This window comes from Aythya marila (genome assembly GCF_965140915.1).
Source record: "Aythya marila genome assembly, chromosome: 11".
Taxonomy (NCBI): Eukaryota; Metazoa; Chordata; class Aves; order Anseriformes; family Anatidae; genus Aythya; species Aythya marila.
Window position 1 is genome coordinate 21796791 of NC_139052.1, and position 20431 is coordinate 21817221.

The 20431-nt window shown below is 44.0% G+C and overlaps 1 protein-coding gene across 2 annotated transcripts in view; it reads right to left on the minus strand.

The window, feature by feature from the left end:
* The window catches only part of MAP1A (microtubule associated protein 1A), a 57411-nt gene that overhangs the window by 1600 nt on the left and 35380 nt on the right, over positions 1–20431 (minus strand). For both annotated transcript variants that reach the window (XM_082769327.1, XM_082769328.1), the window contains 3 exons: positions 14016–14098; positions 12692–12832; positions 2016–10848 (listed from right to left, as the gene is read on the minus strand). In XM_082769327.1, the coding sequence (XP_082625453.1) occupies positions 2016–10698 (8683 nt within the window). In that variant the 5' untranslated portion in view covers positions 10699–10848; positions 12692–12832; positions 14016–14098. The remainder of the gene's footprint in view (positions 1–2015; positions 10849–12691; positions 12833–14015; positions 14099–20431) is intronic.

The following is a 20431-nucleotide window of genomic DNA, read 5'->3' on the forward strand; positions in this document are numbered from 1 at the left end:
GCAAGTCTTTCCTGAAGAAGGGACTCAAAAGCTCCATTATTAGCTTTTGCAGAGTTGCCATCCCAATCAATAGTTTGTCCTACCTTTTTTTTTTTTTGTGTATGTTAATAATCTATTTTTGCTTAAAAAAACAAACAAACAAACAAACAAACAAACAAACAACTGTTCTGTGGCCTCTGTATCTGTTTATATCCTAGGGTATTGCAGTGGTCTTTTTGGAAACTCCACCCTGGCTTTCTGCCATCCCTGAGAATCACTGCTATTCTGTGGACTATTGCTCTTTCCTAGCAACACTGCTGTAACTTTTGTACATCTTTTCTTCATTTACTGCTCTTTATATTTATGAGATGAGAGATTGTCAAAGGAGTTGTTATACTCAGCAGTAAATAGGCATATACAGACAAAACCCATGGAAGGACTGTCCCTTCTCTCCCTCCTGCTCTCTGTGGAGTCACAGAGGCCTCTGTCTTCCGTTTCCTATTCTGGGTACTCTCTTCTGTGAGCACAAAGCCACCAACACGGACAACTAATTGTGCTGGCTAGCTGTGGCACAAACAAAAAAAAATCCTTTCTTGTTGCAGCCATTCTTACTGATGTCTATTCCTCATCCCCAGTGTGATTTGGGCAACCCACAGCACTGCTCCAAACACAGAAATCATGCATCTTTGTCTCAACCTTCCCTTCAGGCTTACGTGTCCAGACACTCCATCTTGACAGCTCTTTCTGTGCAGTGCCTTCAGGACCTGACCACTCTGTACAGACACACTACTAATACCCTCATGCAGGCTTTCTCTTGACTGTACCATATTTCTCTGTCAGCTACTCACAAGTCAGCTGGCTCAGAAACTTTTCAGGCCACGTTCCCTTGCAGACTTTTCCCTTGGCTGGCACTGTGACCACTTCATTACTCCATCCACTACTTTCCTCTCACTCCCCACTACACTGAGCAGACTCTTCATCAACCACTCAGCCTGAACATCCCTCTTGCTGTCAGTGACACCATCTGTGTGTCATCTGACAACAATCTCCTCACCTGAGTTGTACATGTATTTGCAGCAGGCACACATATAGGCTCTTTTCAGGTCTTTCTCTTCAGCTGTTCTTACTCAAGAAGAGCCCCTTGTAAAGCCTCTGCAAACCCTTTCTTTGCCTCAGTGTCTTCAGTGGGCATCTGCTGAGACCATAGCCCATCAGCACTGTTTTGACTTTCTTCATTCTCCCTGACACTATCTTCCTGCTGGCTCTTGTCTTACGCTCAGTATCAATGGTCTGGAACAGAAGATTAAAAATCAGTCCGTGTTTTGCATAGAGCCTGGCACTGCAGCTTCTCAGCAGGGACATGGGGGTAATGCAGCTACACTGTATCACCTAAAACTGGTGTCCTCTTTTAGCATACTAGTAGAGCACTGGTCTCCATGTGAACACTTAGAGGAGGCCATGGTTTGTACAGACACTTGCAGCAAAGTACCCTTTTCACGTCTTCATTCAGTGCCCTACAGCGTGGTACTCAGACATGAGGGCTGCTCCCATCCCACCTCCACTTAATATTTCAGAGGAAAGAAAATATCTGACCATAGTGGTTCCTGTTATTCTACATGAGAGCTTTATCTCTGTCCTGTGCAACTTACCCCACTTAGAGGCCAAAAGGTGAACACCACTTCTTACACACAGATGTATTTTGTCCTTCAGTTGCTGGTATTTCTTTGACAGCACCCAACTCTAAATACCTACTGCCTCTCCACAGCTGTAGCCCCCAGGGGGAACTGAATCTTAGTCTATTGAGTTCTGAATTAGGTCTCACAGGGCTTTCTGCAGATGTGGTTGGATTCATCTCTACAGAGGTTCAGAGCTTTCCTCAAGGCTTTGATCTTTTTATGTGACTTGTATGACAACCTCTCTGCTTTCTCACTGCTTATGCCTGACTGGGAAACTCTGTTCTACTACATTTAACTTAGTGTTTTTTCTTTTTATTGAACCTGAAGAGAAAAATGCATGTTTAATGAAGACTTTCTTACCAGGGTTTGTTTTGATGCCATTAACAAGGTTCTTGCCAGGGTTGCTGTGACTACTCCGAGCCAGTTCATCCTCTGTGTGAGGAGGCTGCACAAGCACACTACGTGGTTTGGGCTTCTCTCCTCCATCTTTTTCTTTTTTGGCAGTGGCAGATTTTGGGGATTTGTCAGATGGCTGTTTCACAGGTGTGGGTGATCGTTTCCCTTTCACATCTAATTTCCGGGCAGGAGAGGAAGATTTGGGTTTACTCAAAGGCTTCTTCACACTTTTGCTCTTTTCTTTCATGTCCTTCTTGGAAATTTTATCAGTTCTGCTCATGCCTTGCTCATTTGCCAACATATCAGGATCTACCATGCAGACATCAGGGTGAGGAGGATGAGGATGGGGATCTACCATTGGAATAGGCTGAGGATCATGGCTGGACCTAGAACTGGCATGATGAGCATTTCCAACAGCTTTATCTACTGGGAGGAAATCAGCATCTTCATCTGAGTCCATGTTTGCATCTGCTGTGATGGATGGACATTCTTCTGTCTCAGGTGGAACATCTGAGTCTGACTGGGAGGTTCCAGAATCACTCACTGATGTTGGAGGGGTTTCCTCTGCTGTGGCACTTTGCACAGGGCTACTACTCGTGTGGAGTGGTCTTCCTTGCACTGAAGGATGACCCTCCTCCTGTGAGAGGTCACTATCTTCAGAGAGCTCATGAGGGCTTGGGTTAATGAAGGAGGGTGAGAGCTCTCCCTTCCTGTGCTTGAATTCACATGAGGAGAATTTCTGTCTGCAGTCAAAAATGCCTTCTAAATGTGGCTCCATCTCATGGGAAGCATCTCCATGGTCCTCTGCTCTTCCAGCCCTTTGCACATCTGGGAAAAAGGGCTGGAAACTGTGTTCAGGGGACATCAGAGAGGAAGGACGGCTCTGCCTCTCTGTATCCTCTTTGCCTGTGCATGGAGAAAAACTGCTGTCAGAATCAGGGCACGTTTTTTCATCTTTTGTCTCTGCTGCATGGTATGTGCTTTGGAAAGCTTGCAGACTGGTGCTCACCTCTGTTGGACCATTGGCTGTGGTTTCATCTTCATGCTGATGATGAGGAAAAGATGTCAATACATCAGGGAGAGATGCTAATGTCATCAGCTGTTCTGTAAATGGTGCTTTCTGCTCTGGGCTAGTTACAAAGGGCTGCTGTTGTTTCTCTGCAGAGTGTGGTATGGGCTGTGAACTCTGGCACTCCTTTCTGCATGGCAAAGTGCTCTCACCCATGCCACTACTGAATGCAGAACCACGTTCTTCAGCAAATGTGAAGTCTTTGGTTTCAGCTGTATGGGTTTTCATAGCATTATCTGGAATCTGTGGAGATGCATCCCAAAGACTCTTGGTACTTGGTTCTGCTCCTGCACTTGTGTATGCAGAAAGCATATGGGAGTAAAAACTTTCTGCTGTAGTTGATATTACAGGAGTAGTTGCTTCAGATGATGGTTCCTCTGACAGGCTAGAAGAGTCATCTTTCAGTGGCTGTTGGGGCACAGACTCTCTTTCCACACCTTTGGAGAACAGTTTATCTTCTTCATATGGACTCAGTGGTGAGAATTTAGTTAAAGATGAGGTATGGCTGCTGATCTCAGAAACCTCCAAGTACTCATCTTTCTTCCCCTGACCTGAGGACAAAGCACAAGAAACCTTTAAAGGAAGAGAGATATCTTCTAAATGGCTTGCTGAGGTTTGTTCATGTCTGAACACACTAGATGTTTCACTCTTTCCTAGCAGGGAACATTCAAATCCTGAAGAGATTTCCATCACTCTGCCTTCTCCTGTTGGCCCCTGCTTGTATTCCTCTTTCTGTTTTTCAGAATCAGATTTCAAGTATATGGCTTGGTCATAGCACGCTGAGACAACCTCTGTACTTGGATAATCTTTTACATGGAAATGTGATTCCTTCGTGGATTTTTCAGCATCCTTTCTCTTCTGCAAGGAATCCTGGCTTAAATGGCACATTTCTGAAGCCTGCTCATCTCTGCCTATGTCTGGCAAGTCACTGTAACCAGCAACATATGTTCCCACAGCTGTGGCTGATGCAGTTTTCATAATTCCATATTCCTCTTTCCACACTGGATCAGAAGGTGAAGAGGCAGTAGAAGGGGGTGAATTGGACTCCTCATGCTTGCTTTGCAGAAGTGGTTCTGTTACATGGAACTTCTCCATTGCTGAGATGTGTGCATAGACTGTGCCTGCAGCTTGGTCAGGGCTATGCAGTTTAGACTCCTTTTCAGATCTCTCTGTAGCACCTTTCTCTAACTCTGAGTCACTCATGCTTTCTTCCCCTTGCCCTGTTTTGTCATAGTATGTATCTTTGAGATTTTGGCTTTCAGATTTCAGGGACAGAGTTACCTGCTCCTGGCCAGACAAAACGATGTTCTCATCTGGACAAGTGGCACCAATATAGGCAGCTGATTTTTCTTGATAAAATATGTCAGTGGGAGAGATAAATGCTGTGCCTGCAGATGATGGATGATGTTCAGAGTCCACTTCTTCTGGCAAAGCACAGGACACATTCAGTTCTTCCTGTCCCTTCGATATCTTAGGCTTATCTGTTTCAGACAAGGGCAAGTATCTTTTATGGATGTCTGTATATTCAAAGGCTGCATCTGCTTTATCTTTAGGGGATGCTGGAGATGACAACTCCTTCTCAGCAGAGGTATAAAGGCAGGACTCTTCTTCCTTCGCAGAGACATGAAAACCTTGATCTTTCTGAGAGCTCAGTGCTGTTGTCAGCACCTTGTCAGTGTGACCTGAGATGTCTGCATCCTTGGATGTGAAGGGGGAGAGTCCAACTCCAGACACAATTACCTTCTCATAGATATCAGCATACTTGAAACTTCTTTCATCAGGATAGGGTGTTGGTTCTCTTTCTTCTTGCTCTTGTCTCATGGAATCGTCATCACCTCTGGTTCTGCAGACCCCTTCCTCATAGGAACAAGGGTCCACAGGGCTCCTGGAATAGGACTCAGGAAGATATGCCACTCGGCTCACAGAACCCACAGCCTCAGAATGGCCAATGGCAGCACTGCTTTTCTGAGGAGGGACTTCTCCTAGAGGGGAGTGTGCATGCTGCCCTGACCCTGCAGGACTTTCTTCTGAGGATGCTGCTACATATTCAGATTCTGCTGGTCTTGTAGATTGGAACAGAGCAGATGCTGCTGCCACCTGCTCTTTGCCTCCTGTAGAGTCATAATGAGCCTCCGTGGATTTGTAGTCATCCTCTTGCTTTCTATCTATCTTGTATTTACAGTCCATTTCCTGAGACAAACCACTAACATCTGTTTTCTTTTCTGTATCCTTCAATGGGACTTCCTCCTGTTGCGGTGCTTTGCACAGATCTATCTTGTAAGACCTCTCTGTTTCTAGTGTTGTGCCAGTCTGTGTTTCCAGAGGGCTAGCTGTTACTGGCAGGGGAGATGCTTTCAGTGCTTGGTCTATTGATTTTGCGTAGATATCCAGGACAGCTTTCTCCTCATCGTCTAAATAGGAGTAATCTTGTTTGGATGTCAGCATCAATTCTTGCCTTTCTATGTTTCCAGTTAATGGTTTAACCTGATTTTCCTCACCAGAGACATACTGAGAAGCCAAATGAGAACTGTCTGGGAAAGTGATGTCAGCAGGAGCTATGCTAACAATCTTTGTTTCTGCTGTTGGTTTGGCACTCTTCAGTGTCTCTTCTTTGTAATCACATGATTCCACTTTTAAACATTCTGCTTCTGCTTGCAGTAACACAGGTTTGTCTTTGGCATGACAGAGATCCTCATCCTCCTCACGGGATAACTGCCCTGCTCTTCCAGTGTCTCCTCCTTCCTGAAGATACTCATAAGCAGAGCCCCATGCTTCACTTTCTACTTTTCTCCAGGTATGACTGCCAGGCAGTACAGGAGATGGGATCTCCACTTCTCCCATTTTAGGAGGGGATTTTTCATATTCTGGTACCTCATCCAAGAATGTGCTCTCTCTCTCCTTATCATATATCTGCCGCCTTCCCTGAACAGGAATCTCTTCCACTTCTTCTGGAAACCACACTTTCTTCTCATAACCTAAATCTTTCATGTAAAAATCATCCATTTCTGGAGATTTTTCTTCTTTAGCTTCCTTGAACCCACAAGATTTTACATCTTCAGCAGAAACATGTGATGATGTTTTATCCTCAACTGGGCTAAATTCTGTAAAGTATAAGCCCTTTGCATCTGGAGATACTTCCTGAGAGAAGAAGCCTGCAGTTTTTTCCTTAGATGTGGCTTTTTCTGTTACAGAAAATAAACTGCTATCATCGGGAGACATTTCTTCAGTTGAAGTATCTCTGGGTGATGTATCTTTAACCGGGATACTTTCTAGGCAAGAAAACGATTTTGCCACTTCTTTTGTGAGCACTTTGGTAGAAATGTTTGGTGATTTTTCATATGTATCTGGGCTCTGCTCTGTGAAATCCATAGATCCAACAGCTTCTGATGGGAATTTGTCGGTAAAGTCAGACAGAGATTTTTCTTTCACGGGTATCTCTTCTGTGAAACTAAGAGTTTTGATGTCTTCTGGAGAAATACCTTTAACAAAAATGTCTGAAGAGATGTCCTTGCTGGGACTCTCAGTGAGAGAAATAGATTTAGTTTCTTCTGGAGAAATGTCTTTAATTGAAACCTGAGAAGATTTTTCTTCTTCTGAGGTGTCTTCTGTGAAATAGAGTAGTTTTCCTTCTTCAGTAGCCATCCCCTTAACAGAAATATCTGGGGATTTTTCTTTAGCAAGATTTTCTTCTGTAAGATAGAGTGATTTAGTATCATCTGGAGAAAATTGTGAGGTTTTCTCACTTTCAGATTTGCTTTGGTTTGTGAACCATGGAGGAGCCACACTTCCCACAGATGTTTCTGTGGTAGAGAATGGCTCAAAGGACAAATGTTTTGAAAATCCTGTTAAACTTTCTGCCATGGATTTAGTTTCTAGCTCTTTTTCAGGCTCCAGAAACACATCTGTGCTGGGATGCGGAAGTGCAGGAAGCTCTTCTTCCTCCCCTATCACCACTGTGTCCTGCTTGTGGTAAGAGAGCCAGGGCAGCTCTTCCTTCCTCACTGGTGCTTCCTGCACCTCCTCCCCAGGAGATACCTGCACATCAGCGCCTGCCTCCAGCTTATGTAGTACAGGTCCAGACACTTCTTTTTCATGTCTATACTTAGATGCAGACACCTCATCATCTCTGAGCAGTTCATGCTTGGTTCCCTTTACCACAATAGAAGTTCGATCTTCCAATTTCTTAGTAGCAGCATCTTCTTCTTTTTCAAATAGCTCTGAATCTACTGTTTCTAGCTTTTCTTCCACTGGAGACTGGTGGAAAGGTGTATGTCCTGCACTAGTGGGACCAGATTGGGTGGGAGATGCCATTTTGACTGTACTATCATCAGGACTCATGCATCGTTCTTCAGCCTCTGCAGAGTCAACCTGGGAAAACGGTGTTTCTTCAGTGGATAATGGCAAACCAGAAGTATGCGTCACTTCTGTGGGGACACCGGTTAACATATTATCAGTGCATTCTTGATGAGCGAACAGTGGGGCACTGTAATGGCCTCTGAGTTTGTCAGGCATTTCAATATTTGGAGTCCCATCTTCTTCTTCCTCTTCCTCTTCTGCCTCTTCATGAATATCCTTTTTTTGAGCTTCCAGTTTTCTCTCTCCTTCTGCTAGTGCATGGAAATCTTCAGGAGGCGGAGATTTAAAACATTTGTCTTCCTCCAAGGATGATGTAGGAGAGATTGTGCCAGCAGAGGGAACATAGTCAAGACCTTGGGTTGCTTCAGTCCGAGAGGAAGGCATGCTGTTTACTGTGTCTAGAAGTAAAGAGCTTTTCCCAGTCTCTTCTGTTTGTGGTGCTGTTATAGATGCAACTGACTGATCTTCTGCTACTGAAGTTGCAAAAGATGAAAGCTTATCACATTCTGTAATGGAGGTAGCAGAAGAAATATGTTCTTCCTCGGCTAGCGGAGCTGCCACTATGTTTGTAGGATATGCCAGGATTTCAGACTCCTGGCCAGCATAGCCCTTGGCTGCAAGATCTGCAGTAGGCATGGCCTGTATTCCATGTATTGCTTCAAAAGAGCCTGGGTGGTCAGGAACAGAAATGTCATATGCATTGACATCATACTTCAAGTGTGGGATCCTCTCTTCCTGTTCATCATGTATTTCTTCATCAGAAATCGTCTGCTCTGTTTCTGAGTATCCTGGGATAGTTTCATCTTGGATATATGAAACATGTTCTGCTGTTGCTCCTGCTGGGACTGGCAGACTGCTCAGATACGACTCTTCCTTTGTTACCTCTTTTCCAACTAACTTGTTTTTCTCACCCATGTCACTAAATTCTTTTTCATTTTCTTTAATGGTAAATATTTTGTCCTCCCTCTCATCCTGCTTCAGTTCATAGAAATCTTTACTCTTTTCCACCTTCATTTGCTGTTCTTCCTTTTCTTCCAGTTCTGCCTTTTCTACCACATCCTCTCTCTTTTCCCTCTGACCTTCCTCCTGTGCCTCTGTCCCCTCAGTATACTTTTCACAGGTCTTTGTTTCTGCTTCCCTCTGTTTTCTGTCCAAAGAGATTTTTTCCTCTTCTTCCTTGTCTTCATCTCTGTATGCTGGTGACCAAACAGCTTTTGCTACGAGGTCACTGTGTGTTGGTACCTGTTCTCTGTCTGGCAACAGCTGAACTTCCTTGTACTGCTCAGCTTTTCTCTTGCAGTATCTCATATCAAGATTTTCATCTAACGTTCTTCCTTCATCCTCTATTTTTTCAGCTTGACCTGCTCTTGGTTCTAGATGATGGACTGCTTTTTCCTCTGCTGGGGATTCTTTTTCCAAATCAGTAGTAGTTGTTCTCTGATCAGGAATGTTTGTTTTCAAAATCGTATCCATTTCCAGGTGACTCTGAGATGTCACGTCACTGGACTCTTTCATCTCCTTTTCAGGTACTCTCATAACCTTATCACTTACTTCTGTATCACAAATTTCTTGAGCCCCCTGCAAGTTCCCTTTCTCTTCATTCTTCAGCTCCTCAAAGTCCTTTGTAAGATCTTCTGGTGAAGACAGGACTAACCTCTGTTCAGCTATGGAAATCTCTCCTGGCTCCACCTCTACTGGCATCTTCTCCATTGGTGATGTCCTTAGGTCAGTAGGTACTTCCTTTTCAGGTTTGATTTTGATCTTCTCAGTTTTGATTCTGCCTGGAACTTTTGCCTTGTATAATGTTTTTCTTACCTCTGGAGTAAATGGTTTTAAGTCTGGTTTAGACATTTTTTTGGGCTCTGGCTTGATTTCTTTCTTTTTATCCTCTTTCTTTGAATCTTTTTTTTCCTCTTTCTTTCCATCATCTTTTTTTAAGTCCTTTTTTTCCTTCTTAATCTCTTTCTTTTCTTTGTCTTTCTTCTCCTCCAGTTTGGATACTTTCTCTTTGAGGTGCTTTTTGCCTACTTTGTCTTTTGTTAGTTTTCTTTTCTCAGCTTTGAGAACATCACTTGATTCTGTCTTTATCTTTTCATGTTTAACAGGTTTCTCAGGAATCTTCTCAGAGTGTTCTTTAACCTTTTTCTCAGTTTTAGCATCCTTTACGACTTCTGTTTTTACCTCCTTAATCCCTTCCTCAACTGCCTCTTCTTTCTTAGCTTGCTTTGTCACAGACGGCTTGGGGGAAGATTTAAGACTCTCTTTACTGTCAGTTCTTTGTTTAATTTTGGTCTGCTTCAGCACAGGTGGAGGTATTCCAGAAGTGATATCTTTCTGAGTAGCCACGGGGTACCTCAGAAAATCCAGGTGCTTGAGTTTCTCAAGACCTTCCAGTATTTTATTTTGAGGAGCATTTCCAGGAAACAAAACCCTTACAATTTTCTCTGTTGGGCTAGCTGGCAGCCACACCACTAGGGCTGTGATGGATGTGAGATAGGGAACAGAAATTTCACCTTCTTTTCCACTTGCAAGAATTATGCCAGTCTTTGCTTTACTATTACCAGCCCATTTCTGCATTAGAAACTGCATTTCTTTACTGTCCTTGACAGGATTCAGTATATACATGTCCAGCTTACCCACTCCCATTTTGTGGAAAAGCGTGATAGGTTCAATGGTACTGCTCACTACCCTGTACAGAGGCTCTGATTTAATGCCAAGTCTGTTGAGATACTGCAGTGTCAGACAGGCTTCTTCAATGCTCCTCTTTACTTTCATAGATGATTCAGGCATCTTCAGTTTTTCAGGAACATTAAAAAATACCACCCCCAGCTCGGGAGAAATTAGGTTCTTCATCCAGTCACTGTAGTTGGTAGAGCCCTGGGATTGTTCCTCCTCTTGTTCAGCAACTTTCCTCTGCAGCAGCCCATTGATACCAGGTAGGTTGTCTGCACCAATGTGGGTCAGAAGAATAGAGTCAATCCTATCCAAGTGCCTTACAAGCTTCCAGAAACAAGATTTCCTGTCAGAGCCACCATCTACAAGGATGTTAAACCCATTGACAGCAAAGAGAGCAGAATCACCTCTTCCACCAGGGAATATGTAGCAGCAGGGTTTAGAAAGCTTCAAAAAGCCCCCTGAGGTGGGTGGTTCCAGGAGATCAAATGGAGATGGCACGTCAACTGTTTCAGAGACATATTCTGCAAACTCAGACACCCCATCCATTTCTGGCAGAACTGGATCAGGATTCAGTTTCAGATTAATAATATCCTGAAATCGAGGATGCCCAAGGTTGCTCCAGTCTCCTTCTCCCAAACACGATACAGTAAGGGAGGCCTTGATATCTGAGTCAGTGTTGCTAAGAATCTGGGTGACCTATTGAGACAGGCACAGACAAATAAAGGTCAAACAGAGCTCTGAGACCAATTCAGCTCTTTTAAAAATAGCCAGTTAATGCAGAAATACTGCAAAGACTCCACGAGCATTTTACTGAGAGGAAATGCTGAGAACAGATGAAATACTCCAAAAGCATAAATGCATGCAGCCACACTCTGCTCTCTTTTGAAATTCTTCATGTTGATTTTTTTTTTTTTTTTGTTTCCTGACTGTTTGGGCTGCACAGTGACAATACCTCAGGAAAGAGAACAGAAGCAGAAGCCACCTTGTCCTCTTTCTTTACTTCTTCTTATTCAACCTGGGATATCAGTCTCTAGCTTGATTCAAAAATAGCAGTTTCTTTTTGATTTGTGAATTCTAACCCTGAAATACCCTTTTCAATGTTAGGCATCACTGTCGGAACTTATCCTCACTTATTGGCTACTGAACAATCGTATGGCATTTTGTGCATTTCAGTACCATGGGACTTTCTCTTCTATTCAGATCCATTTTCTTTCTTGAAGCCTATTTTAAAAAGTCAGGACTCCATCTCCGATGGGGCTGGGGACATGATACATGGTTAGTAATTAGAGCTAAGGTAGATATCACTTTCAAGGCTCCTTAGAGCTGTGGAGAAAATATCCTGAGCAAAGAAGCATTACAACTCAAACTTACTAAGAATCTGGAATGAGGTTGGAACATTCCTCCTTTGCATTATATTCTCAAACAATCAACCTAAAATAACTGAAGGCATTCAGATTTCCTGATATAATTACAGCAGCAATGTTACCCATGGTCAGAGTAATCAATGAGCCATTCCTGCAGCAACTGCACTTTCAATCCAATGGAGGCATTATAAATGTCTATCACACAATCATCAGTGGAAGCTAGGCTTATCAAAACCTGAAGAAGCCTATATGTGTTTGCAATGAGCTCCAATAGTAAGAAAGCTTAAGGCCTCTGAGGAAAGCTACAGTACAGCTAGCCAAGATAATAAGCAGGAGATCCAAGGTTAAGAGACATCCTATAAAGTCTTCAGGACCATACTGGACAAAGTCCTGAGCAATCATGTCTAAATTTATTGCTGAGCCCATGTTAAGCAAGAGGTTGGACTACAAACCTCTCAAGTTCCCTTCCAACCTAAATGATTTTGCAATTGTATGATTACATAACTACATTTGTAGTTACTTAATCATCATTTAGTCATTTCTGTGTCATCTTTATGCAATGAATTCAAAGCTTTCTCTGTCACTTTTTTTTTCTGTATATAGCTATACACCCCGCTAATGAACACACTGAACCTTGAGAACAGCTTATGCTCACTAGACAGACTGTGAAGTGAAGAGAAACATTTACTAGGTTGACAATGGCCTCCGTTGGACATTATTTGGAAGTCACCTGAACATATTTTAAAACCTGCATTAAGAAATTTTAAGTGTCTGCCCACTGCAGAGTTGGTCTGGAAGGATGTCTCAAGCTGTGCACTTAAAGGTGGCATCACCTATGCCTGTAATTTTGGAAAACTTAAGCCAGGGAAGTAAAGCAAGATGCCCACAACTACACCATAAGTTATTTACAATGTGCAATTATTTTGCTGGAGTTCACAGAGTCATAGACTCATAGAATGGTTGGGGTGGGAAAGGACCTTAAAGAACATCCAGCCCAAACTCCCTGCCATGGACATGGGACATCGCCAGATCAGGTTGCTGAAAGCCCCACTGAACCCAACTTTGAACACTTCCAGTGATGTGGCATCCACAAATGCTCTGGGCAACCTGTTCCAGTGCTCTGTCATGCTCTTTGGGAAGAGGAAGAGACATCCTGGCTTACTGCTCATGCTCACCTCTGGGTCTGAAAGTATCTCAGCAAACTTCTGGTAAGTGAAGGTCCCCGTCTGCAGGATCAAGTCTCCTTCCTGGTCTGAGCTCTGACCACAGAAGATCAGTAGTTTGTGGGCTGATGAATCACACAACAGTGAGTGAACCTGTTGCCATGAGACAATGTTGTCATGAATCTGATTTGCAGTCAAAAAGTTACCTATATTCTTCACCAGTACCCAGAAACACAACCACATGGAGAGTCAAAAACTTCCAGGTGATGTTTACTCATTTAATTTACAAATAGCCAAAACTTAAGTTTTCTATATACAGGAGAGTAGGTTTCTGAAAAGGGAAGATGATGCTACTGCCTTCCTGACACAGCTCCACATCACAATTCACGTTAGGAAAGTGGGCTAGTTTTAAGAGAAAATGTTTGCTAGGAAGCTCTACAATCTCCTGAGAAATAGTTAACATCAAGCAATAGGCACTAATTCTTCCAGGAAGCAGCTCATTGCCATAGGGCTGTGTCCTAGTTTCAATTAGGACAGAGTTAATTTTCTTCCTAGTAGCTGGTAGGGTGCTACGTTTTGGCTTAGGATGAGAAGAGTGCTGATAACATGCTGATGTTTTAATTGTTGCAGAGCAGCACTTACACCAAGCCAAAGACGTTTCAGCTTCTCACTCTGTCCTGCCAATGGGCAGGCTGGGGGTGCAGCAAGAGCTCGAAGGGGACAGAGTCAGAGCAGCTGACCCAAACTGGCCAAAGGGGTATTCCATACCATCTGACGTCATGCTAAACAATATATAGGGGTGGCTAGCTGGGGTGGGGGGCTGGACTGCTTCGGGTTAGGCTGGGCATTGGTCAGCAGGTGGTGAGCAATTGCATTGTGCATCACTTATTTTGTACACATTATTATTAGTGGGACAATTATCATCAGTATTGTTATTATTTTATTATTGTTATTATTTTTTTTTCTGTCTTCATAAAGTGTCTTTATCTCAACCCACAGGCTTCACTTTCCTGTTTCTCTCCCCCATCCCAGAGAGGGAGGGGGGAGGATGAGCAAACGGCTGTGTGGTGTTTAGCTGCCGGCCAGGTTAAACCACAACAGGCTGGCACACAAGGAACCATACATTCTTGTGTCTTTCTTTGTCTAGCAGTAAATTGTGCCAAATAATACTGGTTACAGCGTATATCTTACTGGCAAGACCAGAATGCTTAGTAACCTCACCACACCTTGCAGCAGACCAGTAGCATGGTCAAGAAGGTGCCAAGTGTGATAATCATGGCCCTCTAAGTCAAGCACAGGCCAGAGATCTGATGTGGAGAAAACACAGTGTCCTTACCTCAGACACGATGCTGTCCACATTGGGATTTACCAGGATCACTGTCTCCAGGGTATCACTCCGGTGATGGAGGGTTCTTTGGCCTGGGGAGAAGCAAGAAATTAAACGAGAAGGGAGAAGTTGGTAAGAAAGGGTCTTGTCTACTAATGTTTTAGCTTCTAAAATTCCAGTTCAGCATGGCTTTGATTGCAAGGCTTCAACTTACTTTCAAGACCCAATTTATTAATTGGGTCTGACAGACCAAAGCAAGCCCTTTCTGGTAACAAGGAAAAAATCCTAGCTCTGGATCAGCACTCTCTGCATCTGAACTCAACATGTTCTGAAGTCCACGGTGCCAGACGTATCAAGCTGCCTGCTTGTGCCAGACAACTGTGCCCCACACAGACTGGCACAGACTGATTATCCCACCCAGACAGAAGTATCTTCCGTCATTGCAGCTACCATGAAGAGGTATCTATGGGTATTGTCCAACCCTTAGTCATCACAGTCCTTTGTAAGCCAGCTGGTGCCAAGAAGCTCAGTGCCAACTCATCCTTCACTATTGTCATGCAGCACCAATACCAAAACTCTTGTCATTCTAAGTGAGCTTTTTTTTCCTTAGTAAGGCTTTTTTTTTTTTTTTTTTTAAAAAAACCTGCACTCCTAGATGTGAACTGCTGCTATGGGAGCTATCTAAAATGCTTGTTCTCCTGTCTTCCTTCTGCGAGAGTCACAAACAGGCACCCAGGTGACAATCTACTCTGTATGCAGGCAGAAAGGGAAGAGCCAAAGAGCAAACAAGTGCCTAGTAGTGTAAAACAAACACTTTGTGTGCTCAACTTAATGTGGGCATTACATGCAAATTTCACAAAATATTGACATAATGCCTGGGCCCTATTCATTTTTTTAGAAAGAACAGTAGTAAGTGCCTGCTATCCTGAAAGGAAAGGACAGAGGTATCTTTTTGTATCTGTGTCAAACAATTCTGTGAAGCGGGATTATGTAAAAGACCCTCCTTGCAGAATTTCCTGTGACAATGCAGGTGGTATACAAGTTTTTGCATTCTGGCCTTTGCAAATACCTATCTCTGGATATTACATCCACTCTACAAGCCAAACATTTAGAACTTAACTGTTGAAATTTATAATTTATAGGGTTTAACTCTTTCATAGGGTTTAGCTTCTCATATAGTCTAGAGGGACATAAATCTTCACTGAAAATGGACATCTATTTCTATTTTTAATCCTTCATCTTCCATACATCTGCTGCTCTCTGTCAGTGTTGTTCTTCCCACCCTCTTTATTCCACAGCCTCCCATCATCTCTCTTTCTGGGCAGATTGCAATCCTTCTAAAATAACATAATGAAACTGGTATTTCAAAGAACGGTACCAAAAGGACACAAAAAGAAAGAATTCAGAGGAAGGCAAATATTTAGCATAGCTTTAACCAAACTCAGTTTACTGGGATGTTTTACTGCCAGCAATTAAGTATAAACCAGCTAGAAATGCCCTGAATGCATCTTTCAGACCAAAATGACAAAGGCTTTAAGCTCTGAGCAGAATTATTTATACTCCGCTTCTCTATCTGCTTTGTGAACTTGTATTTTTTTCAGTTTGTCTGAAATGGTCCCTCCAGACTAAAACAAAACCAATCACTGTGCAACAGAAATGTCTGCGCTCAGCTCAGTGGCATTTCTGCCAGACTAGAAAACAAGCCCCTGCACAAAGAAGGGATTCTGCAAGTGAGCCCACGGCGAGTGGTATGTGGGGTGGCAGGTGGAGCATATGAGAAGGGCCCAGGAAGTGTCTGGGGCATGCACTGCAGCCAAAAAAAAATACTCATCCACTCATCGCACTCTTATCTTAAAGTAAGAATAACTGTAAAGGCACTGATACTTTGGTGTTGCTTAGATCCCATCAGTGAACACAAGGAGTACCTGGTTTCCTCACTGATTGCATTGGGAAGTTTTTGCACAGCTCACCCCACACCTGGGCCTCCACTCATGCTGCTCAGTGCAGAAGCAATCTACTCCACTCTGTCCCAGGCCTACAGTTGAGAAATGGAAACAATCCCATTGCTTCAACTTTTACCACCTTCCTGCTTATAGAGACCTTTTTGGCAGTTGTTATCCACATCACTTGGAGAACACAACTTGGTGTAGAGAACCAAGGCCAGTAGCCTCATTCTTGTGCTGCATGAAGAGGGCTCTCAGGCCCAGAGAGCAGTCACTGTTTCCAACACATGGGCATCCTTCCAGGCGCCAGGTACTAAGGTGCTGTGGAGGCAATGTCAGCCTAATGGCTCTGTAACAGACAATGCCAGTCATAGAGGGAAAGGGGCCAGTCTGCAGGACTAACAGGCATTAAAATACTGCTGCTTTCTGCCATTTCTGTCATTCAAACCTAAGCAGCTGAGCTGTCACTGCTGAGACTGGTAAACAAAGCATGGCTGGTTAGCAGTCTGCTCACATCCTCCCATCCCACAGAGGGGCAGTCCTCTTCATGCTTGAAAGAAAGAGAAGAGTTCAAGCTGTGGAGCCAGCAGCTGCTGGCAGATGGAAGGTAAGAATGGCGAAGTACTGAGTCTCATGAAGGGCCACGAAGATGATTAAGGGACTGAAGTGTTTTCATATGAGAGGCTGAGAACAATAAGACTGTTTAGGCTGGAAAAGAATGGGGGGGGGAGGAAGAGGCCAGACAGGGAACTTATCAATATTTATAAATACCTGATCGTAGGAAATGAAGAAGATGGAGCCAGACTCCTCTCAGTAGTGCCCAGTGACAAGACAAGAGGCAATGGGCACAAATTGAGATACATGCAATTCCATCTGAACATGCAAAAAAACCACTTTTTTACCGTGAGGGTGGTCAAACACTGGAACAGGTTGTACAAAGAGGTTTTGGAGTCTCCATCCTTGGAGATACTCAAAACCCAACTGGACACGGTCCTGGGAAACCCACTGTAGCTGACCCTGTTGAGTAGGTAGGATCAGAGTAGGTGATCTCAAGAAGTCCCCTCCAACCTACAATTCAGTGACCTTGTGAAGCAGTGCAGTCCTCCAGAGCTTTGCTCCTGACCCACTCTTGGGTGGATTCCCTTTCTCCAGTGGCAGCAATTCATAGAATCATAGAATATCCCGAGTTGGAAGGGACCCATAAGGATCATCAAGTCTAACTCCTGTCACCGCACAGGTCTGCCCAAAAGTTTAGACCATGTGACTAAGTGCACAGTCCAAACACTTCTTAAATTCAGACAGGATTGGTGCAGTGACTAGTTCCCTGGGGAGCCTGTTCCAGTGTGCAACCACCCTCTCGGTGAAGAACCCCCTCCTGATGTCCAGCCAAAACTTCCCCTGCCTCAGCTTAACACCGTTCCCACCGGTCCTATCACTGGTGTTTACAGAGAACAGGTCACCTGCCTCCCCACTCCCCCTCGCAAGGAAGTTGTGGACTGTGATGAGGTTCCCCCCTCAGCTTCCTCTTCTCCAGGCTGAACAGGCCCAGTGCCCTCAGCCGCTCCTCATACATCTTCCCCTCTAGGCCCTTCACCATCTTCGTCGCCCTCCTCTGGACACTGTCCAACAGTTTAATGTCCCTCTTGTAATGTAGTGCCCAGAACTGCACACAGTACTCAAGGTGAGGCCGCACCAGCACAGAGTAGAGCAGGACAATCACCTCCCTTGACCGACTAGCGATGCCGTGCTTGATGCACCCCAGGATATGGTTGGCCTTCCTGGCTGCAATTGGTTCTCAGAAGGATACAGGAGCATAACCACATAGACAAGCCCATTCCAGAAACACTGAATCACTGTACACATGCATGCACACCAAAACCCAACATGGTTCTTGCACTTAATTCAGAGAGAAATCAGACCAGCACACACGCTCTTGGCTGAACCGCGTGCTGTGACTGAGGTGGCACACGGCCACCCCCCCGGCCTGTCAGCCCCTCAGAGCCAGCACCCCGGGCCCAGCTTGGCAACAGCCGCACCCCTGCCCAGGATGGAACAAAGGCTGGGCTGTGGCAGCTGCACACGGCTGGCACTGGACTGCCAGGTACTGTCAGCACGTGTCAGGCTGCAGAAACAAAAGTTTCTTTGAGGGAGAGAAGGGGTGCTTGTCCAGCCCTGCAGCACCACTATTCCTCTGTTGCTGCAGCACCCTTCCTTTGGCCCAACTATGCTTTATTCTACTGGCACAACGTCTCACATGAGAGATGCTGCTGGGACAGCCAGAAGGGTGATACTTTCTTTGGCTCCCCTGCCATGATGGTTCTGTGCTGACATCAGGTGACTGCCCAAGATACAACAGGACCCTTTTCAGAGTAGCTTACTGGGAGAAGCAGGGCTCAAGGTCCTACTTCAATCATCAGTATTGTTTCCCCTTTGTATCCCTGAAACGAAAGATCAGCAATTGCTGCCACTCAGGGGCTTGCTGATCTGGCTTGGACTCAACATCCAGAGGAACATTCCTAAGGCAGGAATGCGCACAGCAAACCTGTAAAAATCAGTTACTGCAGCTTTTTGGAAACCCACTGGCCTAGGATTTCACCAGGATTAGGAACCTTGACGCCAAACTGATGAGAGGTTCTCCTACAGCTGGCTGATATGTGAACCATGAGTTTAGAATTCACTATCCTACCAATAAAAGAGGGGAAGAAAGTAGGAAAGAACACCAACTTTCTTTTAAAAGAATAGGAAAATAAAAAGTTTACTTTAGGTAAAATTTTGCTTAACTTGTTTTATAGTAGTTTTCCTAGACACTCACAACAAATCAGAAAAGGAAACATCAGCTGAAAGCAAGCCTATAACTAGGGTGGGCTTCTAGAACAAAAGGTATCTCCTGGGTCTGGAAATAATTTTACAAACAGTATCTCACTAGTCAGATGAGAAGTCAGCAGGAAGAGGAAACTGTGCCTTGGCTGCTCAGAGACAGAACCATGGTAGAACAAGGCCAGTAAGAGGCAAAAGGTAGAGAACAGGCCAGGAAGACAGCATATTTGTGCTGGGCCACAACACTGGCAGGAAAGTCTGACAAAGCAGTCAGACTGTGGAGTATTGGCCCTCGGGCTTTTGTTCCTGAACTCCTTTCAGACCTACAGTCAAGTGGCTGCAGGCTTGGCAGCTAAGGGAATGCCAGTCATTCCAAAGCCTCTTTGAATACAAGTGCTCATCAGTCTGAGGAGCCCTTTGCTGGCAGCTCCCTCTGCACAGGCCTGCCCAAGATTTAAACACATTGACTGGTATCCTTCTTCTTACTAACAAAAATTACTTGCAACAGAAATGAGTAACAGTGTGGCTTACATTGCGGGCAGTGATTGAAAGCACACTGTTTGGGTCATAGCCATGATCCTTACTAGAGCCCTAGCATGGTGAACTGCACGCCTGGAAATCTCACTGCAAATGGGAAAAAACTTTAAATACATTTACAGTATGAAGACTATCCTTCTCCGGCTCATGAAAATTGCTGTTTTCAACTTGCCCGGCACAAACATCTGAGCACAGGTTGAGGCCTACAGATCTCCAGGTGCATTCTGAACATGGATCCCCATCCCTGCTCAGCCCTCTCAAACCATGCTCACCTGCTGCATACATTAAACAAAATCTCCTCTCCCCCAGTATTTCTGGGAGTAAATTTCATTAACACTGAAATCCCCCTTTCACATGAATCTTCACTTTGTGTGCTAAGGAACACTAATTACTGCAGTAACCACAATGCCTCTGCACTTACAAAGAATGTTTCTATCTATTATATCCCCACCAAGGCAGAAATGCCCTAGTCACAGAATCACAGAATCATAGTCTTTGCTATCTGTTTCTTAAAAGGAGAGTTTCTCTAGAGTTTCTCATCCCACTGTCACTAATTCTTGAAACTCCTCTAGTTCTGCTACGGCCCTTATGATAAGTAAGAGTGCAAGTATCAAAACAAGAAGGAGCACAAAAAATACGCAGCGTGGAATTATTGTATCTTCTGTATTATTCCCTATCTTGTTTTTGTTTGTTTGTTTGTTTGTTTGTTTGTTTTGTTTTAGGCATCATAACATAACCTGACATTAACTTTGCATCAAATAAGGATTTTCAGTTAGGGGTATACAGTGACATCCAAATTTCATCCTGCCATGATGCAATTAACTGAGCTCTTACAAGGAGTTCGGAAGGTTTAATATTTCCAGTGTACTTGATCTTGCATTTTTTGACAATAAATTTAATGGGATATCATGATGACTGTACAGTTTAGTTGCATAAGTTCCTAACAGTCATTTCTAGATATAAGCAACTGAATCATCTGCAAATTGATCCACCCCCGTGTTCATTCCAAACCCTTTTCTGGTCATTGCTGTATTGATCAACTTTATATTTAGTAGGAAAACATGAAGCCCTTATATTTCACCCCCTCATGTGGCACAAACCTGGCCACATATTTTTTTTTCTGTCTCT